Source organism: Canis lupus, chromosome 1, assembly GCF_011100685.1.
Source record: "Canis lupus familiaris isolate Mischka breed German Shepherd chromosome 1, alternate assembly UU_Cfam_GSD_1.0, whole genome shotgun sequence".
NCBI classification, from domain to species: Eukaryota; Metazoa; Chordata; class Mammalia; order Carnivora; family Canidae; genus Canis; species Canis lupus.
In genome coordinates this window covers 115275893-115296801 of record NC_049222.1, presented here as the reverse complement: position 1 = coordinate 115296801, position 20909 = coordinate 115275893, and the positions used below count along the sequence as shown (strand labels likewise).

Here is a 20909-nt window from a genome sequence, read left to right as displayed (position 1 = left end):
GGACTGCCCTGCACAGCCCCGGGGTGGCCAGGGAAGGTGGCCAGGGCCTGAGCCTCAGGCATCCCCTTCCTCCCACCCCACACAGGCTCATGTCCATTGACGTCAAGTACCAGATCTGGAAGTTCGGGGTCATCTTCACAGACAATGTGAGGAGGGGCCATCGGTGGGGGATGACCTGCAGGAGAAGGGCCTTTGGGGGGCTGGGGGCTCCACTCCCAGGTGTGTCTGACCAGGGACTGACTCCTGAGCCCCTGTGCACCCCTGGTCCTATGAGACCTGCTGCCCCCCAAGGCCCCCTGTCCCTCAGGTGCTCTTAAATTCTCAGACCGTGTCCTTCAGCAGAGGGTTCCCCAGCTACCCCCAGGATGGCTTTGCCCCCAGAGTGCTCCATTACTGCAGAGTGCTCCCGATCCTCTAAATACTCTGAGATGGCACCCCGACCCCAGAGCGCTGGATCCGTGTTCCCAGAGTGCTCCCTAACCCCCCCAATGCTCCTTGACCCTCATGAACCCTCCCTGAACCCTGAGTGCTCCCCATGAGTCCCCCATGTGCTTCCTGACTCCTGACCCTGTGTGCCCACAGTCTTTCCTATATCTGGGCTGGTACATGGTGATGTCCCTCCTGGGACACTACAACAACTTCTTCTTTGCTGCCCACCTCCTGGACATTGCCATGGGTGTCAAGACGCTGCGCACCATCCTCTCCTCTGTCACGCATAATGGGAAGCAGGTGTGGAGAGGACCTGACTGTGGGCTGTGAGCCTGGCAGGGAGGAGCCGGCGGTCTGAGCCGGGTGGGGGGGGGAGGGTTGGGCAGGTCCCTCGAGGAGGGGCGAGGCTGGGCGGGCTGAGCCAGGGTGGGTGTGGGTCGTGAGACCCTGGAGGGAGGGCCACACTGACAGTGAGGGCCGGGGAGGCCCAGCACGGAGCTGACGGCTATGCGCGCCCCCCAGCTGGTGATGACCGTGGGCCTCCTGGCGGTGGTGGTCTACCTGTACACCGTGGTGGCCTTCAACTTCTTCCGCAAGTTCTACAACAAGAGCGAGGACGAGGACGAGCCCGACATGAAGTGTGATGACATGATGACGGTGAGCCCCTCCCCTGGCACTCTCGGGCCGGTCACTGACCATCCGACCCTCAGTGCTCCCATCTGTAAAGGGGGTTAATGGTGGTACCCACCCCGTAGACTTATCGCGAGGGTTCCGCGAGCTGAGACTCGTGAGGGACTTTGTTGAAGAGCGCCAGGCTCCTAACCGGTGCTCAGTAAGCGTCAGCCGCCGCTGGAATGCTACTTGAGCCTTTAAAGCTGGTATGAAACTATTATGGGAAGGTGCTCAGGCATGGCGCACCTGTCACTCACATGCCATGAGACCTTGGGTGGTCCTCTCAACCTCCCGGTGCTCTGGTGTCCTGCCCTGCAAAATGGCTGTGTAATAACAGTGCCTACAGCCTACAGCTGGTTTTAGGACTCAATGGAGCTCCCTTAAAAGTCATAGAATGGTACTGGCATGAATTAAGATTGCATAGGTGTAGCTGCTCTCATCGTTAGCTATAAAAGTTTCACCCAGGGGTGCCCCGTGGGCTCCGTAGGTAGAGCAAGTATGCGACTCTTGATCTCAGGGTTGTAAGTCCAAAGTCCCACATCAAGGATAGAGATTACTTAAAAAAAAAAAAATATATATATATATATATATACATATAAATTTCACCCAAAGTATCAGCATGCCATGCTTGTTTACACTTTCTCTTTTACTCCAACTGTGGTGGTCCTAACCCAGATGGAGCTGGCTCAACTGGAGGCATAGGTCACACTGGAGAAGAATTTATCTCCGGGTGATCTCACGAGATGTCCGGTACCCTGGTGCCATGTTCTCAGGACCCAGTTCAGCTCCTCAGCGTGACATCTGAGGCCCCGCCAGACCTAGTCTTGCATATAGCCCTGTTCCCACCAGTCACCAGCCTTGGCTCTTAACCAAGACGAGGGGTCCTCTCACTTCCTGGGGATGCAGAGAGAATAAGCATAAAGTTTTTCCCAAAGGCCAGGAAGACCTTGCCCCCCTCCCTGCTCAGAACCTTCTCGTACCTCTCCAGTGCTGTGTGATAAAATCGAATCCCTCACTGTGGCTTACAAGGCCAGGGAACAGCCAGCTTTGCCTGAGTCTAACCACAGGCTCTCTTGCTTTCTGCTCTCTGGCTGCCCGTCTTCTTTCAGTTCCCCTAAGACCATGTGTTTCCTCCCACCCAGGCCCTTTGCATCTGACATTCTCTCCCTCCGCCACCACAGGCCCCAGGTCCACGCCTCTCTTTCATTGACACGTCACCTTTCAACTCCAGTGCTGCCTCCTACAGAAAGCCCTCCCTGACCATTGGCGGGCCTCATTTTTCTCCCTGCTCTTGCTCAAGGAGCTCTCATTTCTAGCCTCGCTGAAGCTCTTTCAGTTCCTCCGGGGAGCAAAATGTCTTCTTCGCTCCCCAGTGGTGACAGAACACATGTGGTTTCCTCTGCCTGGAACACTTTCTCCCACCTAACACCTCCTTCAAGTTCCAGCTCCCACGTGTCCCCTCTTCTAGGGAAATCTTGCCTGGTCCCCCTGACTGAGGCAGGCCTTCAAAGCTTCAGAGCTTCCTGCGCTTCCCCCACCCTGGCTCTGTCCCTCAGCCTGTGTTCTCCCTATCACAGCTTTGATCATTTCTGGACTGTCACTATCTGATGCCATGTTCGTGAACCCTGAGAGGGTGGGGTGCAGAGCCGTCTCAGTCCATTGCTATGTCCCCTGTCCCCTGCTTGGTGAATGTCAAGTCACAGAACGCATGACCAGTATGCTTCTCACCCTCCCCCACAGTGTTACCTGTTCCACATGTACGTGGGTGTCCGAGCTGGTGGCGGCATCGGGGATGAGATTGAGGACCCAGCGGGCGATGAATATGAGCTGTACCGGGTGGTCTTCGACATCACCTTCTTCTTCTTCGTCATCGTCATCCTGCTGGCCATCATTCAGGGTCAGTGCTGGTCACGGCTGTGACAGTGGGGGGCCCAGTGCCCAGAGGCACACTAGCTCCTTTTAAGAGTGCAGACTGCCTGGACTCATATCCTGGCTCTGCCTCTTCCTACTGTGAGACTTGAGGCAAGTGACCTCTCTGGGTCTCAGTTTCTCCATCTGCAAATGAAGAAATTAACGATCCTAAAACCTCGCAGGGTTATGGTGAGAAGTCACTTCCTAGGTGTTTTGCTCATAGCAAGTGCTCAGTAAAGGCTAAGTGTTATTATCTCTGGGAAGCAAGGTGAGATGGGGGAGATGGGGGACGGGAGGCAAGGCTCAGAGGGAGGTAGCCGGAAGAGGGAGGAGTCTGAGTTGGGTCAGAGGGTGGGCGCTGACTTGCACCTGCCACCACAGGTCTGATCATTGACGCTTTTGGCGAGCTCCGAGACCAACAAGAGCAAGTGAAGGAAGATATGGAGGTAGATCAAGTCTGGGGGCGACCCCGAGGGAATTCGGGATAGTGGGGGGTAGGGTGTGAATGGGCCTGGATTCTGATGTCCCCCGTCACCCACAGACCAAGTGCTTCATCTGCGGCATCGGCAGCGATTACTTCGATACGACACCGCACGGGTTCGAGACGCACACGCTAGAGGAGCACAACCTGGCCAATTACATGTGAGCATGGGCCCGCTGGCCAATCAGGGGGTGGGGGCGTGGGTCACTGAGCCTTGGCCAGTTAGGTGTGGTCTCCAGGTGGGTGGATTCCCAACCGGCCAATCAGAAGGAGTAGGGTAGTCCTGACCTATCTCCGCCGCTCTCCCATCCCCAGGTTTTTCCTGATGTATCTGATAAATAAGGACGAGACGGAACACACGGGCCAGGTAACGGGGTCTTAATGGGAGGACAGTGGGCAGGGTCCTGAAGAGTTTAAATTTAAGGTCAAGCAGCAGGTGGCAGTAAAAAGCTCGTGTCAGCCTGAGCGTTGGAGGATGTGACCATTCTTCCCCACGCCCCAACCCTAGGAGTCTTATGTCTGGAAGATGTACCAAGAGAGATGTTGGGACTTCTTCCCAGCTGGCGACTGTTTCCGCAAGCAGTACGAGGACCAGCTTAGCTGAGACACCCCCAGCTGGCCCTTCACCCCCACCTCAAGTGCCTTACTCTTCCAAGTCCCTTAGCCCCCAAACCCGCCCCCAAAGGCAGCTGGGGGACAGGTGACCATGTACTGGAGAAATAAAAGTCCGTGCTATACCCCTGACATCATTGTGTTGGATTCTTGATATTTGGGGTGTGGGTGGGCATCCGGGAACTCTGCCCTCCCCTTTCCCTGTCCAGAAGAACAAGATGACAGCAGAGGCTGGAGTCATGTTTATTGGAAGACAAGTTCATGTCATGACCACTAATGTGTATGTCTGTTGGGGATGGGGCTGCGGGACCAGTTCCTGACACCGCCACCCCTTCCCATCCTGGGCTCATTCCTGGATGTAGAGGTTGCTGGGGGCAGTAGGATCATCTGCTGGGCGTGTCTCCACCACCACAGGCCTGGGAAAGGAGGAGAGAAGTCAGTTTATGCATTCATCTGTTCATTCATTCATTCATTCATTCATTCACAAAGGAGTTAACAGAGGCTGTGCCAGCACAGTGCTGGGCTATCACGGTAATGAGCAGACAGGGTCTCTGCCCTTGAGGAGCTCAATCTAGAATGGGAGACCAACATGAATTAGTGAATTACAGGAGTGCAAAACAGCACGGGGCGTACTGCGTGGAAACCTATCCTGAAGGGTCAGCCGAGGTGGCCCAAAGAATAGACGGTGGAGCCTCCAAGAGGCTCAGGAGGGAACTTGGTGAAAGGTCAGAGAAGGGTGTTCTGGGCAAAGAACAGCCTAGGGAAAGGCCTTGAGATGGGAGAGAGTTTGGGACTTGGTTGCAGAAGTCAAAGTCTTGTGCACTGTGGCCAGGACTGGGTATTTATCTTGAGGCCACAGTAGTTTTAAATGGGGGTTGGGAGGGTGAGTGACATAATGGGACTGAGATTTTAAAAGACCTCTCTGGCATGTCAAGAGGTCATGAGAGATCCCTGAAGGGGTTCTCACTGGTTAAATGTGGGAGTTCTTGCATCTCAAAGTAAAGAATGGTAGGAATAGATTTTAACCCCCAGAATAAAATGGAAATCCATGAGGCTGTGCTGAAATTACACACACACACACACACACACACACACACACGGCGGAGAAGGGACAAGCTCCTCCACAGGAGCATGCCAACTAATAAGTGCAGAAATAGAAATTCACCATTTAGTAACTCTCCTCATAATATATTCAGGCAGAAATCATTAATAGATGCTAAAACCAGTGGGTGAAAGTCTGATGAGAAAGAGTATATTTACACATTCACAACAAATCACCCCAAAAGATACTTATTAATACAAAGAGTAGCTTTACAGCAGGTTTTTCTGCTGTAAAACCTGCACCCTACCCAATGCTCAAAGAGAACATCACCCATAATGGGACAAACAGACATGTGTTAATAGGACGCATGAGAAAGACAAGCCATCACTTCTGGGAGTATTCCTACCCCGAATGCTTAACCTCAAACCTCAAACCCAACTGAGGAATATTCTGGAAAACAACTTTCCTGTACTCCTCAAAAGTATCAAGGTCCTGAAAACCAAAGAAAGCCTGAAAAATTGTTCCAGGCTAAAGATGAAAGAAACCTGACTCCTACATGCATCCCATCATCCTGGATTGACTCCTGGACCCCCCAAAAAAGTACTGTTATTTGGTTATAAAGAGTATCATTGGGCCAACTGGTGAGACTTGGGCATGTGGATTAGAAGGCAGTGAGAAGTCTTAGTGCCATTTTCTTAATTTTGACAGCTGTGTTGTGGTCTGCAGGAGTAGGTCTTTGTTTCACACCCAAATGGTCAGAAAAAAATCATATACATATGAAAGAGGAAGACAAATCAAACATGGCAAAAACAAAACACACAAAATACCCCCAAAACAGTCAAAATGTTAATATCTGGGGAATCTGGATGAATGAAGGGGATACAAAGATTTAAGAATTTTTACATTTATTTTTGCACCTTCTCTGTGAGTCAAAAGTTATGCCAAAATAAAAAGTGAAAATAAAAATTAAGAAACAAAAATGCCCCCTGGGCTGCACTGTGGAGAATAGACTATAAGGGGCAGAGATAGAAGCAGGGAGACCAGGAGAGAGAATGTCCAGGCCAAAGATACAGGTGGCTGGAGACATCGCAAGACACCTCTCCACATCAGAAGCCCCCCTCCCAGGCTCTGTGTTCCTTTCCCCAAGTCCATACCTGGGGGAGCCAAGCAGACGGAAGGTGAGGGTAGGGTCTCTCAGCTCCTGCAACAGCTGGGGAAAAGGTGTGTGTGTCAGTATCTAGAAGACTCTTCCCCTCTCCCTTAAAGAGAATGGGGTGTAGAGGGGGGGTCTCTGAACTTCTAGTCCTAGGTCCAGAAATAATCATTCTTGCTAACACCATTCACCAGCTGTGTGACCCCAAGCAAGTTACTTCTCTGTGCCTCGGATTACTAACCTGTGAAATCACAGGACCTTCCTGATAGGTGATTGTGGAGATTAAATAAAATACAAACATATAGGGGCAGCATCTGTCTGAAACATAGTGTTCTATGAGCTAAGGAGCATTTTTCACTCCATTTTCCAGATGAGGAAAGTAAGGCATGGGAAAGTTAAGTCATTTGCTTAAGGTCAATCAGCCGGATTCCAACCCAGGCAGTCTGTGCATGCTCTTAACCACCCACGTAGCTCTTTAGTGACCGGCCCCCTTTGATAGTTGGAGACTGAGGCTCAGAGAGAAGCAAAATCTCTTGCACAAGATCACACAGTGGCCTGTAATGACCTCTGGACCCAAGAGACCCTGGGGTATAGACAAGGACCTGGCCAAGGATGCATGGTTGGCTCAGTGGGTTAAATGTCTTCCTTTGGTCAGGTCATAACCCTGGGGTCCTGGGATTGAGCCCCATGTAGGGCTCCCTGCTCCGCAGGGAGTCTGCGTCTCCCTCTCTCTCTCTACCCCTCCCCCTGGATCATGCACTCTCTCTCAAATAAATAAAATCTTTAAAAAATACAAAAAAAAATTAAAAAGAAGAGGACCTGTCTGAACTGAGACTAAAGGAAGCTTCTTGTTAGGGCTCCACACCCTGACTCAATACTTCTGCTCCATCTGCGGAACCAGAAGAACCACAGGGGAGGGGCAGGGTTGGAGGTGGTCAGATGGAGAAGCTTACCTGGTCTGAGCCTGGAGCCCACACCTGTACTCCGTGCTTCCAAAAGGCCTGGAGCCGACCCCCGACCATAGCTGGGAGGAAAGCAGTGCCCATTACCCTTGGGTATCACTAAGCCTCCCCTCTGGGCAGGCGGGGGGGCCTCCCAGCCCTGCACATACCCACGGCTTCCACTGCTTCAGTCATGGGGATCTCCGGAGTTCGAAGCCCTGGGACTGGGGCTCCCTCTGGGGTCACCAGCTTCAAAGATCCTAGAAGAGGAGAAAGAGAGAGAGAGAGTTTTGTTGTTTTTAATTTTTTTAATATTTTTTAAAGATTTTTTATTTATTTTTGACGCACGCAGAAAGAGAGAGAGGGGCAGAGACACAGGCAGAGGGAGGAGCAGGCTCTATGCAGGGAGCCCGATGTGGGACTTGATCCCGGGTCCCCAGGATCATGCCCTGGGCCGAAGGTGGCACTAAACCACTGAGCTACCCGGGCTGCCCAACTTTTGTTGTTTTTTAAAAAGATTTTATTTATTTATTTGAGAGAAATAGAGCATACATGCAGGCAGAGCGGCAGGGAGGGAGAGAGAGAAGTAGACTCCCCGTTGAGCAGGGAGCCTGATGTGGGGCTTGATCCCAGAACCCCAGGATCATGACCTGAGCCGAAGGCAGACACTTAACGACTGAGCCCCTCGGGCGCCCCGAGAGAGGGCTTTAAGAGTGAGGGTCAGAGGGGATCCCTGGGTGGCTCAGCGGTTTAGCGCCTGCCTTTGGCCCAGGGCGCGATCCTGGAGTCCTGGGATCAAGTCCCACATCAGGCTCCCTGCATGAAGCCTGCTTCTCCCTCTGCCTGTGTCTCTGCCTCTTTCTCCCCCTATGTCTATCATGAATAAATAAATAAAATCTTAAAAGGAAAAAAAAAGAGTGAGGGTCAGAGGATGGAGAATAAATTCATTGAGAAGCAAAGCAGGACCCGGGCAAGGCCTGGAGGGGTTCAGCATTCCTGAGCAGCACAGGGTCTGCGAGGCAGATATCCAAGAACAGTGGAGGAAAGGGGAGGTCCTTACCGTCCATCAACACCATCACCTTGTCTTCCTCCACCTGGGTCACCTGTACCGGTCCCCTGTGCTCTATTTGACAAGAGGAGGGAGGTTCGAAAGCCAGTCCCGCCGATCCTGCCTTCCCCCGCTAGGCGCCCTCTCCACTCCCCAGCCCGCGGGCCAAAGCCGCCTATCACCGCGGCCCGACGCGCGGACAACCTCAGCAGGTGTATGAATTCCACCTCTGCCCCCGCCCCGGGTTCAACCCCTTTCGCAATCCACCGCGGGCTAGAGCCCGCCCCGCCGCCAGCCCCGCCCCCTCACCTGTGCTCATCTCGCCCAGCCAGCAGGAGAGCGCGCCGAAGCGCACGGTGTGGAAGAGCACGGACTTCGCCGGCTGCCCGGGGCTCACGCCGATGCAGACGGCGGGCAGCTCGGAGCCTGGCCCGGTCAGCAGCGCGAACACCGGAAGGGGCGTCGGCAGCGGGAACAGCACCTGCTGCAGGCCGCACGGAGAGGGGCGGGCTCAGGGGGCGGGCCCGAGGGGAGGGGCCTGGGTGGGCGGGCCCGAGGGGCGGGGCTTGAACGCGGAGAGCCCGCGGGGGTCTTCGCGAGTATTTCCCCCGGGCCCTCGGTTTGGAGGGATGCGGTCTAGAAACTTCAGGGGGTGAGAGCCCAGAGGAGTGCGGTGACGCCTCCTTAGCAATGAGAGTTGGCTTGGCTTCTGTTGGGGTCGTGCCCCCTTTAAAGGCAACAAAGTCTCCTTAGACTCAAAGGGTCTGAGTGGGGTCTCCTTGGAGACCCGGGGGTGGGATGGGGGTGGGACGTAGGGCCCGCAAAATAATTAGGCTGGGTGACAGGAGGAGTTTAAGGCTCCAGAGGCCCTCAGGAGGGGGAGCCTCCGGGCACCTGCCGCAGGTGGGCGGGGCCTGGGTGGAAGCCGGGCTTCCCGAAGCTCTCAGCAGAAGCGTAGTAAGGAGTGCAAGCCCCTGGCCACTGAACCTCAGAATCCCCAGCCTCTACAGACCCCCTACCCGGACCAGCAGGAACTTGTTCATGGGCTGGTACCACTGAAGCAGGACCACGGACGTCTCCAATGCCCCGCACAGGAACGGGCCCCCCGAGCTCGCACCCTCCGCTGTGGGGTGGGGAGGGATGGGTTAGGGTCAGTCCTCTCTCCCCTTCCCTGACCCGCTCCTCACCCCCCCCAAAGGGCACACATCTTTCCCCAGACTCTGGACAGCCTGCCTTCACCCCACCATCCTCTCCAGTCACTGCAGCCCGAGCCTGCCCCCGGACCAGCACACCCTCCCCCGCTTCAGGTCCACCCAGTAGGGATTCTCTCTCACCCACGCAGCAAGCTCGGCACCCTTTGGTGTCCTGGATCTTGGTGGAGACCATGTTCTTCCTGCAGAAGAAAGTAGGTGCATAAATGCAGAGGGACGGCAGGAAGGGGGAATTACAGGGGTCTGCGGTGCCCCTGGGGGCTGGTACCTTGCCAGTAGCCGGTGGGGGCTAATGTGAGCGATGGGGCTTCCTGCTCTGGTCTCCTTCCGTTCCAGCAGGCCCAGGATGCTATGAGAATACAGGTGGGGGGTCTTTCCTGCAGTGTGTGTGTGTGTAGGGGGAAGCAGGCAGTTATAGGACACCAGACACTCCCACCTTTCCCTGGCCCTTCACTTGGCCCCATCCCTTTGAAACTCCCAAGGCTTCAAGTCTCAGCACTTTTATTTGTTCATTTCTCGCTCAGCGTATTTTAAATGCCCGCTGTAGGACAGGCACTGTGCTTGGCTCTGGTGACTAATGAGTAAGATAAAGGTGTTCCCTATCTTCCCGTGCTTGCTCAGCCACGTGAGAACCTATGGACATTTAACCAGTCAGATGAAGTTATGCACGTTATTAAGTTTAAGGAGAAACCTATCTAGAAATTCTCCTAAGATTTGTCGTCACAGACATGATAACTAACTCAAGAAGCCCATTTGCTTGGTGTTTCTCCTATACATTAGAAGTTCTTTTACACCAAATGTTTCTAAAACAGAAACACAAAATTTTAATTTATAACCCCATTTCAGTAACGTGTGGAATAAGTTCTCATTGGCATCTATACATCGAGGAAATGTCAAGACTTACTGTGGATCTTACCTCAAAACTGACTTGAGGTGGGACTATTGTGAACCACATTTACAGATAGGGAAACACAGATAGAGTCCCACCTCAAAAAGAGGACTGAGATTTTAACTGTGGGCTCTGTAAAGGGGGAGCCTACTTTTTCTCCCCCAGCTGTGCCCATGTATCTCCCAACCCCCGGACTCTCAACCCTTTAGCTTCTGACCCCACTCCTCCCACCCAATCCACAGCCAGACCTGAGAGAGACATGAGGACATTGTTGATGGAATACACCCAGGTGGTCCGGCTAGGGAAGAGCTGCAGAGAATGGAGGAGATGGCTCCCATAAGACCCTGGGAACCCCCAATGCCAGCCCCCCCCCCAGGCTCTGGCCTCACCATCTCCAGCGTGGCCTCTTGATCATTCCGGTTCAAGATGAAAATGCCTTCCTCTGCCCCCAGGAGCAGGTGCTGGTCTGTGGAGACAGACACAAGGACACTAGGACCTATGTCATCTTGGAGGAGGCCTCCCAGACCCCCACATGACTGACCCCAAACACTGGTAGTCTGTTCCCCATCCCTGACCCTCAATTCTCTCTTACTCCCACACCTGACATCCCCAGCTCCTGTTTCCCCAAATGTGAACTCAAACCCTGACCCAGTTCCCTGAGCTGGTCTCATTCTCACCTACTTCTTGGGCTTGCACCCACAAATCCTACAAATCCTGACGCCCCCACCCCACGACCTTTGACCCAAACATCAGTCCTGCTTCCCTAAATAGCCCTCTATGTTCTGTTCTGTCCATCTGTCTTCCCAGTTCTGGCCTCCAAATGCTAATCTTGTCTCAACAGGGATCCTCAAACTTGGGCCCTTTGAAATGTGTTTTTTTTTCTGTCCAATGCATCCCCTGTACATTCTAATGCTGTTTTTTTTTTAAATAAATTTTAGTAATTTTTTTAAGATTTTATTTTCAAGTAGTCTCTACACCCAACAATGGGGCTCGAATTTATAACCCTGAGATCAAGGGTTGCATGCTCCACCGACTGAGCCAGCCAGGCGCCCCTGATGCCATTTCTTTAACATTTACCCCTCACTGACCTTGTCTCCACATCTTTCACCCTCGAACTCTTCCCTTTCTGCATTCCCACCCCCAAACTCCTGACCCCAAATGCTGACCCCAGCCTCTCTACCATTAACCTCTAACTGAGGTTAGAGGGTTGCAACTACCCCCACCTTAGATCTCAAACTCTGACCTTTCTGTTATATCTGACACCCATGGCTCCTAGACTCTTATTTTCCTAGTTTCCACCCTCAAATTCATCTCCATCCTACCTGTATGTGATCCCCAAACCCCAACCCTGGGCTCAGGTCCTGCCTCAGCTCTGCCCATCCCCCTCTTATGAAGACCCTCCCCTGTTTCTGCCTCTGTGCCTCCACTAAGGCCCTGCCCACCCACCCTGTTGCTCTCGGAGACCCTCTGAATACCCACCCTTGGTGGAGGGGTGCGTCCAGGCAGCCGTGCTGTGGATCCGGAGCGGGCAGCCATTGAACAACTTCACGAGCAGGGCACATCCCTGGGCAGGCCCCGGGGGCAGAGCAGCAGATCCAAGGAAAGGAAGGAGGGGATGGGAAGGTGCAGGGTCAAGACTCTGTCCCAAGACTACCAGCCCTCAAACCCTGCCCTCCACTTCCTCAAAGGTTTATCACCTTGGCAAGCTATGGATCCCTCTCTGCCTCTGTCTCCCCATCTGTGACATGGGAATAATGTCTATCTCTGTGATATTACCCCCCATGAAGGCTTACACCCCATAAAGACATGAGGGCAGTGTCTACGGCCATACCACCCTGAACGCGCCCGATCTCGTCTGATCTCGGAAGCTAAGCAGGGTCGGGCCTGGTTAGTACTTGGATGGGAGACATGAGGGCAGTGTCTGGTGCAAAGGCACTGCTCACCAAGTGTCACCTCTCATCACTATCACTCTGCCCCTCCCCACAGCCCATCCCAGCCCCAGGCATCCCAGCCACCACCCCCCCTCCGGGGGTGTGAATCCTCAGCACAGCCGGGCTCACCTTTCTCTTCATCTTTACTTTCTTGGGGGGTAACAGTGGGGGCTGATCAGGCTGCCGAGGGGGTGGGTTCCAGAGTGAGGGTTCTGAGACAGGGTGAGGGAAAGTCAGCCTTCAAAGGCCCCCCTCCCCTGCCCACCCACATTCCTGCCTGCCTCCTGTCCCAGCCCGCCCCATTACCTGAATGGGCAGTTAGGTGGGGGCTTCGGGTGGCGGGGGGAAGCCCGAGGTGGGGGGTTCGTGGGGGAGGCCCACTGGCACACCGGACCAGCACCCCCGGGCTCAGCTGTCCCTCATCCCCAGTGCCCCCAGTGGGCCCCTCGTCTGATGGAGAACGGAACTTGGGCTAAGGAGATGGAGGAGGAGCAGAGGAAAGTACGTTAGAATATCTCAGAGAGGGCGCCCAGCAGTCCCAGCCCTGCCTCCACCAGGCCTGACATTGGTCATGTTTCTGACCCTCCCCACAGTGCCCTATTACCACTCCAGGCATCAACCCTGACCTCCCTCTGCCCACCCCGTGCCATCATCATAGTCCAGCAATTAAAGGATTAATGCCAGATATCTTAGAGCTGGGGTCCCCAAGACCAAGGCCCACCTGGCTAAGACTTTGAATCCCTCCCCTAGGTTCAAGGAGGCTGCTCCCAGATCCCCACATGCTCATCATCCGGTCTCCCAGACTTCAAGGGACCTGGTGTCCCAGATTCCAGGGTTAAAGTGTCCAGTATTCCAGCATCTAAGGACCCTGGCCTCCTGGCCTCCAGCCCCCAGCTCCAGTAGGGCCCAGGGCCTTACCTTGGGAGGCAGTGGAGGAGGTGTATCCTCTGCAGGGGTGGGGCTGGAACACAAAGATGAGGTGAGCAGGGGCGGGGGGGGGGTAACAAGGCTGGGGAGGCAGATGGGATGGTTTGGGACTGGAGGTCTGAGGTCAAGAGGATCGGGGGTGACTGGGTCTGGGCTGGAGCTGAGGATTAGAGCACTCATGATACTGGCAACAGCTGCGCTGGATATCAAGTGTGGACAATACGCCGGGCCTGAACTGTCGTGGCCACCTAGTGATGCGGGTCACATGGGCTCCCCTGGGGCGGGGCAGGTTCTCACTTGGTGCTGGGCAGGGCCTGTGAGCCTACTGCAGCTGGATGTGTAGACCCAACAGGTGGGCGTGAGGCTGATGCAGGCCTGGGGGTGGGGCTGACTGCTGGGGCCAAGGTGGGGTCTCCGGTGGAGGGTCTGGCATGGGGGAAGTTCTCAGGGGGAAAGATGCGGATGAAGGCTGGGCTTTGCTGGTTAGGGGTGCAGTGGAAGTCTGGGGGTCCGAGCAACATCTGGGAGTGGTGGGGGGCCTGAGATGTAGTGGGGGGTTCGGAGGTCAGATGGGATGGAACTGGGGTGTTGGCTTGGGGGGATAATAGTGGCTGGGCCAGGGAGGGGTGAAAGACTGTTGAGGGGGCAGGGGGAGGCTGTAGGGTCTAGTCAGGGGTCCGGGATGAGCGGCAAGGGGAAAACAGGAGCTGAGGTTGGGGTCGGGATGGAAGGGGACGGTGGTTGTAGGAAGGTGGGGGGGGGGGGATGAGGGCCAGCGGGGCTGGGGGCCACGCCTCTCTTACATGTCCACGTCGTCGTAGTCATCGTCAGATTCCGACAGGTGCCTCCTGAGGAGTGACACCCATGACCATCGGTGGTTCCCCCCACAAAACCCAGACCCCTCCCCGCCACACCGAGGGTCCCTGACCTGGGACTGCTGCTCCGGAAGTCTCCGGGGGGCTGTAAGTGGGCCTGCAGGATAGCAAAGGGTCAGCAGTGCCCAAGGGGAGGGGAGGGCATCTGGGGCCAGCAGAGGGAGGCACCTCACCGTGTGGGTTATGGGTCTGGACTCCATTGCTCTGAGCTTCCGGAACTCCATGTGCCGCCCTGGAAGGGAGGAGGGTGACGCAGTGAGCAGAGGCAATGGGTCTGGGAAAAGAGGAGCCTTTGGGGGGCCCGGGGTCAGGATCTTAGGACCGAGGCTGTCCCCCAGGGGGAAGGATCTTGGTTTGCAGGGGTCTCATCTGGGGGTCAGGGTTTGGGATCAGGGAGGTGGGGGCTCAAAGTTACATAGTGTTTGTCTTCATGGTTCCATCCTGGGGGTGTGACAGAGATTTCTGAGATCTCTTTGGGGGTCCTGGTGTTATGGGAAGTCTCACGGGGTCTGTTTGCAGGTCAGAGAAGTGGGGGGGGTTCTCTATAGCCATTTTGAAGTTCAGGTGAGGATGAGGTTTTCTGGAGTCTCTTGCAGGGTCAGATAGTGAGTGACAAGGGTCTCTGAGGGTCTGTGTGGAAGTGACGCGGGTCTCGGGGCTCTATCGTGAGATCAGATGGTGCTGAGCGTCTCTGGGAGAATCACTGGGGGTGGAGTGCGTCTCTTGGATCTAGTTTATGGTCAAGGATCTCCAAGCTTAAGGAATCTCTACTCACGACAGCAATCGGCATCTGGGATCCCTAGAGAGCTGGATCGGTGGGTGGACCGGATTCGCCGGGGGACGGCAGGGGGCACCTGGGCAGAGCAGCAGCGGCATCAGGCCACGGCCCCCTGGCACCCCTACCACCCTGTGAGCCCAGCTGGGAGCCCGTAGCCCTGTGCCAAGCCCCCCTACACCCCTCCCCTTTTTCCTTTTAAGAGAAGCAGCAGGAAAGCACTCCAGGCTGTGGGGGGAGGGGGGGCGGTTACAGCTTGAGCAGGGGCTGGGAGGTTCCCCCGCCTTCTCGGCCAGGGCACCCTCACCTCAGGCTCCTCATCTTCAATCTCGACCACAGAGGCCCCCTTCCCTGGATTCCTCAGTTTGTCAAGAAGATCTAGGATCAGGCCTCTATGTAGCCTGGGCTGGGATACCAGCTGATGCTAGAGAGGAGAGGAGGGGGCTGGTGTTGGGGAGAGGCTGGGACAGGGGCTCAAGGACCTGGTGGGGAAGGTGCCCACTGAGGGAGAGGCAGGGAACTCTGGGGAATGGAAACTAGGGGATTTTAAGGGGTTGGAACGGATTAGAAGAATCTGGGGTTCCCAGCAAGGGCAAATGGAGAACTTTGAGGTGTCTTAGAGGAGACGGGGCTTCCCCAGGATTTCAGAGCGTACCCAGGAATGGGTCTGGAGACCCTGGGAAATTTTTGAGTTTTAACAGCTCGGGGTATCTTGGCCAAAGGTCTGGGGTACAATTTGGAGAGTCTTGGGGAGTTCCTGGGGAATTCTGGGCAGAGGGCGGGGAGTTTGGGAAGGGCCTTTCAGGGAAAGGAGGGGAGGTTTACACTGAGCATCTTGGTGGCACAGGGTCGTTTCTTGGGGTTCTTAGTGAGGGTGACTTTGACAAAGTTGTGGAAGGCAGCCGACCTTGGGAGGAAGAAGCCAAATCCTAGGTGAGGAGACCAGAAACTCTCCCAGCAGACAGACCCTCCATCCTGGCTCTGCCCTCCCTTGCCCTGTCCTACCATTTGCCTTTTTCTTTTAGCCTGGGAGGCTGGTAGCCACTCTTCGTCATGAGGAAGAGAACTCTAGAAGAGTAAGGAGAGAACATGGTGTTCAGACTCCCAACAGGGGTCAGACCTCACGGCTTGAGGGGTCCCCAATAGCACTGAGGTCAGCAGAGAGCCAAGCAAGGGACAGAACAAGAATGAGGTTTAGGTTTTACAAGGCCCTGGGATGCCATTTCTGGGGAGCACACAACAGAGCTGCAGCAACCTCCACGGGAGGCTCCAGATCAGGAATCCTGCCTTGGGGGTTCCCACTGGGGGGGCCTGAAGAAAAGGCTTTCTGGGTTGAGAGGTTCTTTGCAGGGAGGGTCTCAGATTTCGCTGTGAGGACGGGGTGTCTCCTGGAGGGGGCCTCGAAGTGAGGGAAGCAGGTGGGGGCAGGGGGTGCTCTGGGTCAGGGCTGGGCAGGTCTCTGGGCCCAGCGGGGGGGCTCGTCAGGCCCGCCTACCTGAGAGGGTGCACGTCAAAGAGCGGTGGTTGTAGCTCCGCTAGTTCAATGGCCGTGATGCCCAGGGACCAGATGTCACACAGCTCGTTGTATCCCCCCTTCAAGGCCACAGCCGCCACTTCTGGAGCCATCCTGGGGACAGAGACCCTCAGCGAGCCAGAGGTGACACAAGGAGGGGAAGGGGGCGACTCCTTGGCGTGCAGGTGGGGGCAGGAGGGAGAGAGAGAGAGGAGGAGGGGACAGAGAGCGAACCAGATGCTGAGAGAAACATCAAGGTGAAGAGAGAGACAGCAATAAGGACAGACACACGGGGACGCCTGGGTGGCTCCGTGGTTGAGCAGCTGCCTTTGGCTCAGGGTGTGATCCCCGGTTTGGGGATCAAGTCCCGGATTGGGCTCCCCACAGGTAGCCTGCTTCTCCCTCCGCCGGTGTCTCTGCCCCCCCCCCTCTGTATTTCTCATGAATAAATAAATAAAATTTTTAAAAAAGACACACAGAGGTCAAGAGACAGAAAATCAGAATAAAAACCAACACAAAGAGACCTCGGTAAATGTAATACTTGAGAGAGAGCCAAAAAGTGAGCAGAATATTCAACAGAGAGGCAGACACAGGGAAAGGAGCTGGGAAGGAGAGTCCTGGTGACCCAGGTGGGGACGGCCACTGCCCCCATGCACCCCTAGCTGCCCACCGGGCATCCCTCACCAGTAGGGCGTCCCGATGAAAGAGAGGCGTCGAGCCAGCGTTGCCCCAATCTGGGCCGAGATACCAAAGTCGGCTAGAGGCAGAGAGAGATATAGTGACCTGGGGCCCCCACCCCCTTGGCCCCCAGCCAGTCCCCTCCCACCCCCCATCACACTTACCCAGTCTGACCTCCCCAGCATCATTGATGAGGATGTTGGCTCCCTGGAGAAAGAGGGGGAAATCAGAAGCTTGTCAGAGACACCCCCAGCCTGACGCTGCCTCCACACCCTGGCCCTTCCCAACCCCACAGCTCAACACCACCCTGAATCCTGCAAACACTACTTCCACCTCCTGCCCCCCCCCCAACAAAGCCACTTTGCTGCCCCAGACCACCTTGATGTCCCGATGTATCTTCTTCTGTGAGTGCAGATAGGCAAGTCCCTAGGGGAGAGGGTGGACATGGGGTGCTGTGAGTCCCCAGGGGCTGGAGCAGGACCCCGCCCCAGGCCCACCGGGTCTCGCCTCACCTGGAGCACTTCCCGGCAGACATAGCTAATCTGGAGCTCTGACAGGGGGCCTGTCACTGCAAAGATCACAGCAGTAGTGTTGGGTGGGAAACAGGCAACCTGGCTCCCCCACACACAGGCTGAGAAGGTGCCACACGGGGACAGGGAACAGATGGGACAAGTGCAAGGGGGAGATGGAGGGACAGTCAGCGACCAAGGCAGGGTACCAGAGGGAGAGAGATTCACTCAACAGATATTCACAGTGTCTACTGGGTGCCAGGCACTGCTGTGGGCACTGGGGAGGTAGCCGTGGACAAGAGACAGCGGTCTCTGCCCGCATGGAGAGAACATTCCAGTCGGGGCAACAGACGGTAAACAAGACAACTAAAGCAGAGGGCATAAGATGCTAATAAATAGTAAGAACTAAAACAGCAAGAAACAACAACAGGAAATATGTGTGGGAAGGGGTATGACATTTTATAGGGTGGTCGGTGAAGTCTACTCTACTCGGAGAAGGCAGCAGCAAGAAGATGTAATGAGTCTGGCCTGGAGGGGAACAGAAAAGCCAGTGCAAAGGCCCAGAGGTGGAGACGGCCTGGTGGGTTTGGAAAGCAGCGAAGTGGGTGGAGAGGAGTGGGGGTGGGGGAGAAAGTGGAAGGAGGTGAAGTCTGTCAGCTGGGGTGCAAGTGGGGTCCGCACTGGGGAGCTCGGGCTTGTCTTTGGAGGGAAATGGAAGCCACAGGACTGTTCTGGGCAGGGGGCAATGGGACTTGGCCAAATGAGGAAAAGTTGGGGGTCACAGACACTGACACACACACACACACACACACACACACACACACAGATAATGAGAGACAGAAACGGGAACAGATTCAAACTGAGACCCAAAGGCACAAAGAAAGACAAATTGAGAAAGACAGAGACGCAGAGATGGAGGGGGAACGATGGAGAGACCACACACACACACACACACACACACACAGAAGTGGTCAGAGACCAGGTCGGGCAGCCTGGCTGTGTGAGCCACTTCCTCCGAGGGCCTCAGTTTCTCCCCATGTTCATTTATAATGAATGTCTTCCTGGTTTCACCTCTGAGGTCTTGAGTTCAAGGACACAGAGAGATGGTCAAAGGCAGAGGTGGCCATCAGAAACTGAGAGGTGATCAGAGGCCCCCCTTCATCCCCACCCTCACATTTTTCAAAAAAAAAAAAGTAGGGAGAGAGAGAGAGAGAGAGAGAGAGGCAGGCACTCATTCACTCGGTCAACGAAAATGGGGACCCGGCTTATGGGCCAAAAGTATAGAGATATTCAAATACCTGAACAGACACATTGGTGAGAAAATGCAGACACAGGGAGTTGGGAGGGGATCACTGTGTGCAGAGGGATTGGGGCCGGATCATCAAGTCCTGGCCCAGGGCCCACTCCATCACCACAGTGTTCCCAGCAGCAACCAGGCCAGGCCTGGGCCCAGAGAGAAGCTTGTTGCAGGAAAGACGGTTCCAAGAAGACACAACCCCAGAGAGACAGTGGGGGTGGATGGGAGGCGGGGAGGTATCCGGATCCCCTTGCCTTCCTCTCACCTTGGTAGATGTCTTGGAGAGAACCAGCCCCACAGAACTCCATGCATATCCAGAACTTCTGAAGCCTACAATTCAAGAGTAGTGATAACAGCAGTAAGAAATCATCACTTGGGGGACAGCCCCGGCTCACCATCTGTCTTGTCCCAGTTCAACAAGGACTTGAATGTAACAGCTGTCATCCTCCTCCCCTTGTCCATCAGAGCGAGATCACCATGTCCATTTTACAGGTGGGGAAGTGAGGCTCAGAGAGGAAATGTATGTTCAGGGTCAACCAAACTCGAACCCGGGTCTTAGGACTCTTGATCAGGGGGACTCTGAACTCTGCTATCCTGCACTAACCCAGAAGACAGAGGAGACATCTCCCAGGTTGGGCAGGTAGAGGGGGTGCAAAGGGGCCCAGGGTTCCAGGTCTGGGGGACAGAGGTCATTACTGGGACACCTGGGATATTAATTTAGGGGTCCAGAGATTTAGAGAATTAAAAGAGCAGAGAGTAGAATGGGGGACCTGAAGGGCAGGATGAGGAAAGATTAGTTTTAGGGGACTTGCTTTCAGGTTTGGTTACTACGAAGGGACTGCCCAGAAATGGGAGTCCTGGATTGCAGATCACATCAGAGAATACTCTGGTCAGAAAGCTGGGACTTCAGACTGGGGATCGAGTTGGGCAGGGGGCCCCAGTTTAAAATGGGGCTCCAGGACTGGAGGTCAGGAATGGGGGTTCTGGACCAGGGGCTGGGCAGGGTCCCTTGGCAGGTTTGGGGCTCATCACCAGAGATAACTCCCGTGGTAGGCCACGATGTTGGCATGCCGGCAAGTTTTCAAGATGAGGATTTCCTTCTGAAGTGTGGAAACATCATCGTCTGTGAGGAGGAACAGGAAAGAAAAGGCCACTGTGGGAAGGGAGTGTGGGGGAGGCGATCCCAGTGTCCGGAGAGGAGGCATAGGGGTGAGGGGAAGGAGCTCCTGTGTCCTCACCAGGCTCCATCTTCACCATCTTCACTGCCACCAGGTCCCCCGTCACCTTGTCTCGAGCCTTGTAAAGGGGAAGTTGGCAGTCAGGCAGGCTCCATTCGCCTGAGTTCCTCCTCAGCATCCCTGAGCCAAAGCCAGGGACTGGGATCCTCTATCATCCCCTTCCTTTCTTGGGCCCCATCCCAATGGCTCGCTGGTTTGAGGGTGATGGAGAAGGAGGGGTGTCCTCACCTTGAAGACTTCTCCATAGGTGCCGCCACCCAGCCGCTGCAGGAGGTCATAGTGGTCCCGGGGGTCTCGATTAAAAATGTCGGGGTCCACGAGGTCCATCCCTGGGCGCTGGAGCTGGGCCTGCGCCCAGGGGCCAGCAGGGCCTCAGGGCTCGAGTGTGGCACCTCCCTCCCTCCCCACACGTCCTGCGCCCTGCACCCGCCTAGCCTTGCCTCCGCTGGCTGTGGCCTCCCCCCTCCCCACTCTCGCTTCCTGCCCCAGCACAGGGCTGTGCAGCCGGCTCCACCCCCTATCCCCTGGGCCCTGAGAGCCTGTGAGGGGTAGCTTGCCTTGGGACCCAGGGGACCCCCCCCCCCACCTCCAGGACCCGGGGCTGAATGTAAACCAGATGCAAACTATCTTATGATCTGGGGGGGTTGCTCTGGCACCCCCTCCCGCGTTCTGGGCGGTGGCTAAAAACCACAGTTGAAACTCTGCTGAGTGCTTGAGGGTTTGGCCACCATCCGGAGATGGAAGGCCTGCACAGGAGTGGCCATGCAGTGTACGTGC

At 55.4% G+C, this 20909-nt stretch overlaps 2 protein-coding genes and 1 pseudogene across 3 annotated transcripts in view; 2 read left to right on the top strand and 1 right to left on the bottom strand.

Moving 5' to 3' along the window:
- The window catches only part of RYR1 (ryanodine receptor 1), a 117891-nt gene extending 113654 nt beyond the window's left edge, over nucleotides 1–4237 (top strand). The window contains exons 98-105 of the mRNA XM_038528976.1: nucleotides 86–146; nucleotides 583–729; nucleotides 952–1086; nucleotides 2842–2998; nucleotides 3394–3458; nucleotides 3554–3654; nucleotides 3809–3860; nucleotides 4002–4237. Coding sequence (XP_038384904.1) covers nucleotides 86–146; nucleotides 583–729; nucleotides 952–1086; nucleotides 2842–2998; nucleotides 3394–3458; nucleotides 3554–3654; nucleotides 3809–3860; nucleotides 4002–4097 — 814 coding nt within the window. The 3' untranslated portion in view covers nucleotides 4098–4237. The remainder of the gene's footprint in view (nucleotides 1–85; nucleotides 147–582; nucleotides 730–951; nucleotides 1087–2841; nucleotides 2999–3393; nucleotides 3459–3553; nucleotides 3655–3808; nucleotides 3861–4001) is intronic.
- Nucleotides 4238–4331: 94 nt separating this feature from the next.
- MAP4K1 (mitogen-activated protein kinase kinase kinase kinase 1) lies at nucleotides 4332–20588 on the bottom strand. 2 transcript variants are annotated; one of them, XM_038528973.1, is made up of 31 exons: nucleotides 20361–20586; nucleotides 20133–20190; nucleotides 19927–20017; nucleotides 19160–19224; nucleotides 17601–17656; nucleotides 17467–17514; nucleotides 17253–17295; nucleotides 17095–17167; nucleotides 16393–16524; nucleotides 15903–15965; nucleotides 15723–15804; nucleotides 15205–15321; nucleotides 14898–14976; nucleotides 14296–14354; nucleotides 14176–14219; nucleotides 14051–14095; nucleotides 13239–13281; nucleotides 12627–12792; nucleotides 12450–12532; nucleotides 11869–11953; nucleotides 10779–10855; nucleotides 10638–10698; nucleotides 9769–9877; nucleotides 9624–9682; nucleotides 9309–9412; nucleotides 8599–8773; nucleotides 8302–8364; nucleotides 7412–7501; nucleotides 7254–7324; nucleotides 6302–6357; nucleotides 4332–4521 (listed from the first exon to the last, which is right to left on the bottom strand). In XM_038528973.1, the coding sequence occupies exons 1-31, from the start codon at nucleotides 20457–20459 to the stop codon at nucleotides 4452–4454; spliced, it is 2466 nt and encodes an 821-aa protein (XP_038384901.1). In that variant the 5' UTR covers nucleotides 20460–20586; the 3' UTR covers nucleotides 4332–4451. The 2 variants fall into 2 exon arrangements, with proteins under 2 accessions (XP_038384901.1, XP_038384902.1); XM_038528974.1 differs by lacking the exon at nucleotides 8302–8364 and having other exon boundaries at nucleotides 20361–20588.
- LOC119869840 lies at nucleotides 12207–12324 on the top strand (annotated as a pseudogene).
- Nucleotides 20589–20909: the final 321 nt, after the last annotated feature.

Excerpts from the sequence above, each read along its gene's own strand:
- MAP4K1 (XM_038528973.1), bottom strand. The coding sequence starts at position 20,459 with ATGGACCTCGTGGACCCCGACATTTTTAATCGAGACCCCCGGGACCAC. Across the intron at positions 17,168-17,252 it reads TGCTGGGGAGGTCAGACTGG|CCGACTTTGGTATCTCGGCC; the intron begins GTAAGTGTGATG and ends CTCTGCCTCTAG. Across the intron at positions 14,355-14,897 it reads CCCAGATGCCGATTGCTGTC|GGCGGCACATGGAGTTCCGG; the intron begins GTGAGTAGAGAT and ends CCTCCCTTCCAG.